The sequence below is a fragment of the Culex pipiens genome, chromosome 3 (assembly GCF_016801865.2).
Source record: "Culex pipiens pallens isolate TS chromosome 3, TS_CPP_V2, whole genome shotgun sequence".
In the NCBI taxonomy this organism is placed as follows: Eukaryota; Metazoa; Arthropoda; class Insecta; order Diptera; family Culicidae; genus Culex; species Culex pipiens.
Genome location: NC_068939.1, coordinates 36419189 through 36429277, shown reverse-complemented (window position 1 = coordinate 36429277; position 10089 = coordinate 36419189). Strand labels below are relative to the sequence as shown.

The 10089-nt window shown below is 34.9% G+C and overlaps 1 protein-coding gene across 5 annotated transcripts; it reads left to right on the top strand.

The window, feature by feature from the left end:
* The first annotated feature begins 1757 nt into the window (after window positions 1-1757).
* LOC120427573 (putative mediator of RNA polymerase II transcription subunit 29) lies at window positions 1758-9599 on the top strand. Of its 5 annotated transcripts, none has more exons than XM_039592452.2 (4): window positions 1758-1999; window positions 2616-2899; window positions 3012-4119; window positions 9302-9599. In XM_039592452.2, the coding sequence occupies exons 3-4, from the start codon at window positions 3018-3020 to the stop codon at window positions 9346-9348; spliced, it is 1149 nt and encodes a 382-aa protein (XP_039448386.1). In that variant the 5' UTR covers window positions 1758-1999; window positions 2616-2899; window positions 3012-3017; the 3' UTR covers window positions 9349-9599. The 5 variants fall into 5 exon arrangements, 4 of the variants coding, with proteins under 4 accessions (XP_039448386.1, XP_052566312.1, XP_039448385.1 ...); XM_052710352.1 differs by having other exon boundaries at window positions 1758-2038; window positions 2162-2899; XM_039592451.2 differs by having other exon boundaries at window positions 1758-2418.
* The last annotated feature ends 490 nt before the right edge of the window (window positions 9600-10089 follow it).

Sequence of the window (10089 nt, the reverse complement as noted above, 5' to 3'; positions counted from 1 at the left end):
TTTCATTCAAAAAAAAAAAATTCTGAAACAGTTAAAATACATGCAAACTTTTGAATCGTTTGATCCCATATTGCGAATTATAAAAAAATGTCCATTTCGAGAAAATACGGTATTTTGTGAAAATTTGGGTATTTCATTCAAAAAAGGTTGAAACAGTTGAAATACAAGTAAAATTTCGAATCGTTTGATAACCATATTGCGAATTATAAAAATTTGAGTATTTTCGAGAAAATGCGGTATTTTGTAAAAAATGGGGTTACATACATGTACGAAATCCAAAAATTTCATATTACAGAAAAATTATTGAATCCACTAAAAAGATGATTTTAAATCACTGCTGAAAGTTTCATGAAGATATTACATGATTAAACTGAGTTAGAGACGATTTTAAGCTCAAAATTTTGCCGTGCGCAAAGCGGACTGTCAAACTTTCAGAACGTTTTTCTCGAAACTCGGGTGCCACGATATCTCGAGATGGGATGGACCAAATTGGCTGAAATTCGGGGTGAAGATTCTCAAGACATATTCCGTGTGCCTGACGGAGCCCGATTTTTGAATTTTGCTTTTTTAAAAAATACAAAAATTAAAAACTGGCGATTTTTTATATGATCTTTTTTATCTTTTTTTTTTTAAACAAAGTTTTTAAAAATTGGCTTCCGTCAAGCACACGGGATTGGTTCAACGAGTCTTCACCAAAATTTTGAGCCGATTTGTTCAACGCATTGTTGAGATATCGCGGCACCCGTTTTTTTGAAACTGCTAACTTAAAATAGCTATATCTCAGCAATGATTCAACCAAATGTATTCAAATTTATATTGTTAACAGATGAAAATGTATATTTCAATGCCCTGAAAACCGATTCAAAACAAGTTTCAATGTGTACGCATACCAACCTTTGACATTTTCGACGATTTACATGTATCTAACCCCTTAAAAACTCTAAAACAGTGTAATACAAGCTTTAGCCGAGCTTCCGTGGCCGTGAGGTTACGGGTTTCGCCTTGTAAGCGGAAGGTGATGGGTTCGATTCCTGTCTGGCTCGGCAAAGTCAGATCCCTTCAAAGAGTAATTCTACTCACTGGGAATACTGACCGGTAGGGGATGGGTTTCGACTAGCGGCGTGCTGGGTTTCCAATCCAGAGGTCGTGAGTTCGATTCTCGTACCGGGATGATGAATACATGCAAAAAATCGTTTGATATTCATACTGCAAATTATAAAAAATAGTACTTTCCAAAAAGACGGTATTTTGCGATTTTTGTAGTATTTGTACTTTAAAACATATCATATTATCAAAAAATATATATATTTGCTAAGAGGAAGCTTGAAAATTCAACATAATTTCGTTGGTTTTAGTCAATTTTAGAAATATATTAAATATCGAGAAAGAGTGTGTGCAACATGAGTAGGGTTAGTGAATTTTCACGATTTCGCGGACCGCGTGAAATTCGTTTAATTTTAAGATATCCGTGAAATCCCGTACACTTCGACCAAATAAACACTGACGCTGTATGGATCTGACTCTAGAATAAATGCACAGTTGGGTGTTATTCATAAGTCCAAAATGTTCAATTATTCATATAAGTCCAAATATTCATTTGCGGATAACTACCTAACTTGAATTGAATACAAGATTTAAAGCAACCTATCCGAAAGCTACTCTTATCTCAAATCCCCGACATTTTAATTATTAACCAAAAAAAACGTTTCTTTTAAAACCTGTCTGGCTTCTTTTAAAAAACAAAAAAAAAAATAACAGTGATGTGAACATCCCTACTATTTTTGAGATCACACCAATACTAAGGGAAACAAATGACAATGTGAACAGAGGTGAAGTAATAAAGCCGAACGATCGAGTCGTCCCTTTTCGATTACGACCAGCAAGCAGACAACATCTTCTTTCATTTAACTCCGACCGATACCTGTCTTTCGCGTGGTTATCAGTGGCGACGGGGATATTGGAAGTTTTTGCTTACTGTCCGGGAGTTTGGTAAAATCGGGTAATTAAAACACGCAGTGAAAACGGCGAACTACAACCGGTAAAACCATTTTTCGAGACAGAGCGAAAACACGTGTTTTCTTTTGTTTGAGTGACGGGCTCAAAAGTGAACATTTTGTTTTTGGTGCGGCACATTTTTTTTTCCTTCTGCTCGTCTGCTTAGTGGTGGCCTTGGCAGTAAAATTCTATCTCTATTTGGAGTGGATGTGCGGTGGGCCGGCAGAAATCCGGAAAAAGGTGTGCAGCACGTAATAATCGTTTAACATAGCGGAAAACGTCCGGCGGAAGGCTGTTCCGGTAGAACTTTCTACGGTTCCGGCTGGGGTTCTCGCGTTGAAAGGTGGTGTGTGGTGCGGAGGAACAAAAGGACGACGCCATTTTGTTGGAGCTGGTCCGACATTGGTAAAGCAGGCGGTGCGCGTAAGTCTCGAGGCAAATAATATTTCTTTTGTTCGTATCACAAAAGAAGTCGACTAAACTTTGTTCGACAGAAAGTGTGCTTTGTTTCTTTTGCTCTTGGGTGGAATTCTACTGTGCGCAAGGCTGTGCGCTTGCATTTATTTTTCACGTTTGATTTAATTTCGATCAATTAAGAGTGTGATTCTTATATTTAATAGATTAGTGGTTGCGTTTAAACGGTTCTTGGTCCGAGTCGTGCTAGCTTTGCGTGATTTTGGCCGGCATCTGGGCGAGCAACAGGACAACGAGCTCGATTGGTCATCTGTGAGGACGCGCTGTGTAGTCTGGTGCGGTGGTACGACGCCATTTTGTACGATCGAGACAGTGATTACCAGCGGAAGCTCGAGGACGTCGCTGTTGGAGGTGCTTGGAAGTCATTGTTTGGCGTGACCTTGAGTTAAGTAGGCCAAATAAGCTGGCAACGGCCGGAACAGGAGAAACGGTGAGTGATTCAGTTTTTTTTTCACCCCTGCAACATAAGACTAATTAGTCTTCCTACTTTGTGTTTTCTCTTTGTTTTATTATTTTATACACATTTTGGGGCACTTATTCAGGGCAAAATGAGCATGGCATCGAGTATCGAGCAGTACCGCAAAGGCGCAGTCTTTGGAGATTGGGCCGATAGGCTAGAATACACGTTTAAGGCCAACAAAGTGGAGGGTGAACTTAAAAAATCACATTTTATGAACCTTTGTGGTCCGTTTATCTATTCTCAACTTAAACTTCTCTTCAAGAAGGATGAATTAGACAAAGCTGATTATGCTACCATTGTGGCAAAACTCAAGCTTAAACTTGATTTAGTTGAGCCTGACCTTGTACAACGGTTTCGGTTCAGTCAAAGAACGCAACAACCGGACGAAACCGCTGAGGAGTTTGTGCAAGCGGTCAAACTTCAAGCTGAGTTTTGTGGGTTTGAAAATTTCAAAGAAGTTGCAATCATTGATAGAGTTTTGGTTGGACTTAGTGATGCTGTGTTGAAGGAAAATCTTCTGAAGGAGGAAAAGTTGGATTTGGCAAAATTGGACAAGTTTATCACTACATGGAACATTGCTAAACGCAATGTACATTCGCTTTTCAATCAAAATTCGTGCGCTAATTACAACTACCCTCCTCCGGAGATGATTAACCAAGTGAGAAGACCAGTTCACGAGCGTTTGGGCCATCCCTACAATCAAAGACAACACACACGCACACAAAACAATGTCAATAGACAGGGTAACGGTTTCAATAGATCGGGAAATGGCTACAACAGATCTGGTTACAACAACAACAACAACAATCACAATCGCACACAAAATTCGCAAAACACTCAACGTACAGTTCGATTCCAAGGTGATAACCGTAACAACACACAAAGAAACACAAACTACAGTAACAATAACAGACTAAATGGTCGTAACAACTACAACAATTGGCCTAAGAGGGATTATTCAGAGATGGTATGTGATTACTGCGGGGAGTTAGGTCATATAAAAAGAAAGTGTTTCACATTGAGAAACCTGCGGCGAGATGCGGTGAATTTCATCGAGGCCGCGAAGCCAGGGACCAGTGCTGAAAAGGAGTTGTCAGATCTGATGGGGCGCATGAGGACAACGGATGTTCCTAGGGCGGAGACATCGGATGATGAAAGCTACTCCGAGTGGAATCCAGGTAGTTTACAATGTATGTGTGTGGAGTCCATTAACAAAATAAGCGAACCTTGTTTGACAAATGTCATGATTGATAATGTTTTCATCCAAATGGAGATTGATTGTGGGTCAACGGTAACAGTGATGGGAAAAACTCAATATTTCAGTCTTTTTGACAAACCTTTGAATAAATGTGATAAACAGCTTTTGGTAGTTAATGGAAATCAACTCAAAATTGAGGGAGAGACAGATGTTTGTGTTAAACTAAATGGTTTCAAACATAAGTTGAAATTACTTGTATTAAATTCTGATTTCAAGTTCATTCCGCTGTTTGGCAGGAATTGGATGGATGTTTTCTTCCCTCAATGGAGGCAATTCTTTTCTAACAATGCGACGATTGATGAACAAATTAACAGTGTGAGTGCGTCAAAGGGTGATGAGTTGATTAAAGGGATTAAACGAGATTTTTCGGATGTTTTTGTGAAAGATTTTTCTACTCCGATCAAGGGTTTTGAGGCTGAGTTGGTCTTGAAAAGTGAAATTCCCATATTTAAGAAAGCGTATGACGTTCCTTACAGGTTAAGGGAAAAAGTTTTAACGTATTTGGATAGATTAGAGAAGGAAAATGTGATCAGTCCCATTGAAGCCAGTGATTGGGCATCTCCGGTGATAGTTGTCATGAAAAAGGATAATAAAATCAGACTTGTTATTGATTGTAAAGTATCTGTTAACAAAGTGTTAGTGGCGAATGCATACCCTTTGCCAGTTGCTAGTGATTTGTTTGCTAAATTGGCGAATTGCAAAGTTTTTTGTTCTTTAGATCTTGAGGGTGCATACACACAACTTGCGTTATCGGAGAGGTCCAAGAAATTCATGGTTATCAATACAATCAAAGGTTTATTTACCTATCATCGTTTACCACAGGGGGCTTCTCCTAGTGCGTCAATTTTTCAGCACATTATGGATCAAATTTTGGGTGGAATTGACAATGTGTTTTGCTATTTAGATGATGTTCTGATAGCAGGGAAAACTCTTGATGATTGTCGAGAAAAGTTGATTATTGTTTTGAAAAGGATTGCAAAGGCAAATATTAAGGTAAACTGGGAGAAATGCAAATTTTTTGTAACAGAATTGAAATATTTAGGGCATATTATTACGGACAAAGGTTTATTGACCTGCCCAGACAAAATTTCGACTGTTCAGAGAGCAAAAGTGCCTACAAATGTTAATGAACTAAGATCATACTTGGGATTAATAAACTACTACAACAGATTTGTGCCAAATATGTCTGCAAAATTGCATTTTTTATATAACTTGCTAAAGAAAAATACGAGGTTCATTTGGGATCGCGATTGCGACAAAGCCTTTCACGAAAGTAAACAAATGTTGCTTTCGGCAAATATTCTGGAATTTTACGATCCTAATAAGGAAATTGTAGTTGTTTCTGACGCATCAGGCTATGGCCTAGGAGGAGTAATTGCTCATGTGATCGATGGGGTTGAGAAGCCTATTTGTTTTACATCTTTTAGTTTAGATGACGCACAAAAGAAGTATCCTATTCTTCATTTGGAAGCTTTAGCTTTGGTTTGCACCATCAAGAAATTTCATAAATATTTATTTGGACAAGAGTTCATTGCTTACACTGATCACAAACCGTTGCTAGGAATTTTCGGCAAAGAAGGCAAAAATTCAATATTCGTCACAAGACTCCAACGTTATATTTTGGAACTTTCCATTTATAAATTTGAGCTTAGGTACAGGCCGTCTGCCAAGATGGGAAATGCGGATTTTTGTTCGAGGTTTCCTTTGAGTCAGTCGGTGCCTGCCGAATTGGATCAAGATTTCGTTAGGAGCATTAACTTCAGTAAAGATTTCATATTAGACTTTGTTTTGGTTGCCAAGGCGACAACTGACGATGTTTATTTACAACAAATTTCAAGCTATCTGCGTGATGGTTGGCCAGAAAAGGTGGACAAACGCTTTATGGACGTATTTGCAAATCAGAATGATTTGGAAGAGGTTGAAGGGTGCTTATTGTACCAAGACAGGGTGGTGATACCACGTGGAATGCAAAGCGGGATTTTAAAACTTTTACACGCCAATCACGCAGGGATAGTTAAAATGAAACAATTGGCACGTAGACAAGTTTATTGGTTTGGAATCAACAAAGATATTGAAAAATATGTTTCAACATGCGATATTTGTGGTAGTATGGCAGTGGTGCCAAAAGTTCAAACTACGTCTAATTGGACGCCAACTACTAGCAGGGTTGTTACGGAAAAGTCGAAAAAAAATCCGCGCCAGATCCGCGCCGACCCCAAAACCCAATCCGCGCGAAATCCGCGCCATATAAAAAAAATCGCGGCAAACATAGAAGAGAGTAACATAATGAATGAAATTTCAAACGAATAAAGAATAATACACAAGTATTTGGATCAGTACCGTTGATCAGTTGTGGATTCATATCCCACCTGCACCAAGTGGAACCTTTTTTGCCATTTCTGAAAAAATATTAGCATTTTTTGTACCACTTTAAATATCGTTGCTTTGAAAACAAATTCAGGAAAAAAAATTAAATTCAAAAATTTAAAAATTTAAAACCATAAAATAAATTACCAAATAATAAAATCTAGGGATTTTGTACTTGATAATTCTCGCCAAAATTTTACTCTGGAAAATCGAAACACGATTTTTTTATTATTTTCTTCACTAAATTTCTCTAAACAAAATTATGAGTCCGAAATAATTTAATAATTTAATATTTAATAATTTAATAATTTAATAATTTAATAATTTAATAATTTAATAATTTAATAATTTAATAATTTAATAATTTAATAATTTAATAATTTAATAATTTAATAATTTAATAATTTAATAATTTAATAATTTAATAATTTAATAATTTAATAATTTAATAATTTAATAATTTAATAATTTAATAATTTAATAATTTAATAATTTAATAATTTAATAATTTAATAATTTAATAATTTAATAATTTAATAATTTAATAATTTAATAATTTAATAATTTAATTATTTAATAATTTAATAATTTAATAATTTAATAATTTTATAATTTTATAATTTAATAATTTAATAATTTAATAATTTAATAATTTAATAATTTAATAATTTAATAATTTAATAATTTAATAATTTAATAATTAAATAATTTAATAATTTAATAATTTAATAATTTAATAATTTAATAATTTAATAATTTAATAATTAAATAATTTAATAATTTAATAATTTAATAATTTAATCATTTAATCATTTAATCATTTAATAATTTAATAATTAAATAATTTAATAATTTAATAATTTAATGATTAAATAATTTAATAATTCAATTATTTAATAATAAAATTATTTAATAATTTAATAATTTAATAATTTAAAAACTTAAGTTCTTTCTTAAAAAATAGAAAAAAGAACAATCAATTGTAATATTTTCGTAATTTTTCAATTTAATAATTCGTACTCTTAAACCTTTTTTTGAATCGGTATGTTTTGGCAATTTTAAATAATAAAATCTATTTTTTAATAATTATTTGAATATGTAAATTCTGAAATTTCAAAGTGTTGAATTCAAGATTTTTGAATTTTAACATTAAATTTCGCTTTTAGACGGAGATTTTAACAGATTGTTAAGTGGATTTCGTCATGTTGTGATAATTGGGAGTAGAATCAATTCTACCTGAATCAGAGTGGCTACAGAATTTTTCATTTTTTCAATAAACCAAAAATTTTAAAATTTCAATTATTATTTTGAAAAAACTTAGAAAATCTAAAATGTTGCATAGCTTAAATTTTTTGAAATTCTATAATTTTCCGAATTTTGTTATTTTGATTTTAATAAAATTGTTATTAATACGAGTTGTTAAGCAGATGTTTTAAAAATAATGAGTTGTAATGTTATGTTTAATTTATATAACAAATCTCAATACATTTAAAAAAACGCTCCTTGAAGATTATTTCGAAGTTTCACATTAAGAAAAAAATCAATAATTTTTAGAAGAAAATTTTCTTCATTAACAACTTCTTAGAAATTGATATTTTTGCACTCAACAAAAAATATTGAATTTATTTAAAGGTGCACAGCAACGCAGGAAGTTGTTGTCTTCTTATTTCAAAATTGTCAAACTTACGGACCCAATCCTGCAATATCGAGATTTTAAAGTTGTCAAACTTTGTTGTAAATTACTATGTGGGCAGTACTTTAGGGGACGAATAAAAAAATATTTCGATAGTACCCGTAGTTTTGAAGATACTAAACTGTCTGTAACCAAAATCTGGGTGCAAAAGCTTTGGTTGATGTGCACTAATAATATTTTCCTTTGTAATTTGAAAGAAATTCTATCGTTCTCAATTATTTTTTAAATCAAAATTGCTATCCGCGCGAAATCCGCGCCTGAGCAAAATAAGCCAGCAAATCCGCGCCAGATCCGCGCGATTCGCGCCATCCGCGCCATCCGCGCGATCCGCGCCGTCCGTAACAACCCTGCTACTAGGCCTTTTAGCCGAATTCACATTGATTTCTTCTATTTTTCTCGCCACACTTTTCTTCTGATTGTGGATTCACACACCAAGTGGCTTGAGGTAGAATGGATGAAACAAGGCACGGATTGTGCAAAGGTCTTGAAGAAATTGGTTGCTTATTTTGCAAGATTTGGTCTGCCAGACGTTTTGGTATCGGACAATGGTCCTCCATTTAACTCTTTTTCCTTTGTGTCTTTTCTTGAAAGGCAAGGAATTAAGGTGATGAAAAGTCCTCCATACAACCCGCAGAGCAATGGCCAAGCGGAAAGACTTGTAAGAACAACTAAAGACGTTTTAAAGAAATTTTTGTTAGATCCGGAGTTGGACAACATTGATTTGGAAGACCAGATTAATCTATTTTTATTTAACTTTAGAAATAACGTTTCGACGAGCTCAGGGCAATTTCCCCCAGAGAAAGTTTTCTCTTATAAGCCAAAGATAATGTTAGATTTATTAAATCCTAAAAGTCAATACAAAAATCATTTAGCTCGTAAACAAACTCCTTGTGATGAGGTACAAGTACCTAAAGTATCCAACAAATCGTCGAATGACGAGTTGGATGAACTGATTGCAGGAGATACTATTTGGTATAAAAATCACGACGTTAAATTACCAAATAAATGGATTTTGGCTACGTACTTAAAGAAATTTTCTAAAAATATTTTCCAGATACAAATTGGAAACGCGGTGCTAATCGCGCAGCGCGGACAGCTTAAACCGCGACGTGAACGCCGGCACGAGCATCCAAATTTGATGATGCCGCTCGCGAAGCCGGTGACGAACGAAGCTGAAGACAACCTGGAGTTCGAGATGGGAGAAGATTTTGAGATATTGCGGGGCACCGGATGCGGTGAAGGCCCGTTCCGAGGTTTTCCGGAACCGGTTCAACCAAGAGCGAGGAGACGGAAGCGGGATGCCGCCGAGGCAGAATTGCCAGAGATTTGTCTTCGGCGTTCTAAACGCATAAGGAATCCAAAAGTGGACAGTGAATTTAACTATAACTAGTGAATTGTTTTCGCGCTCTAAATTTGTATTAACTGATACATGAATGAATTCTAAACTATGTTCTTTATTTTATTATGTAAAATCATTCCTAAGAAGGGAGAACTGATGTGAACATCCCTACTATTTTTGAGATCACACCAATACTAAGGGAAACAAATGACAATGTGAACAGAGGTGAAGTAATAAAGCCGAACGATCGAGTCGTCCCTTTTCGATTACGACCAGCAAGCAGACAACATCTTCTTTCATTTAACTCCGACCGATACCTGTCTTTCGCGTGGTTATCAAACAGTTGATATTTTACAAGTCGTGAATTGAAAAAGAGACGACCATTTGTTCGTCAGAATTCCAGTAGATCCTCGATTCGCAACAATGGTCGATACAATCATAATCCGACAACCGTTAGTTCAACAGATCAACGAATTTAGTCCGATATCATTTCACTATTGATT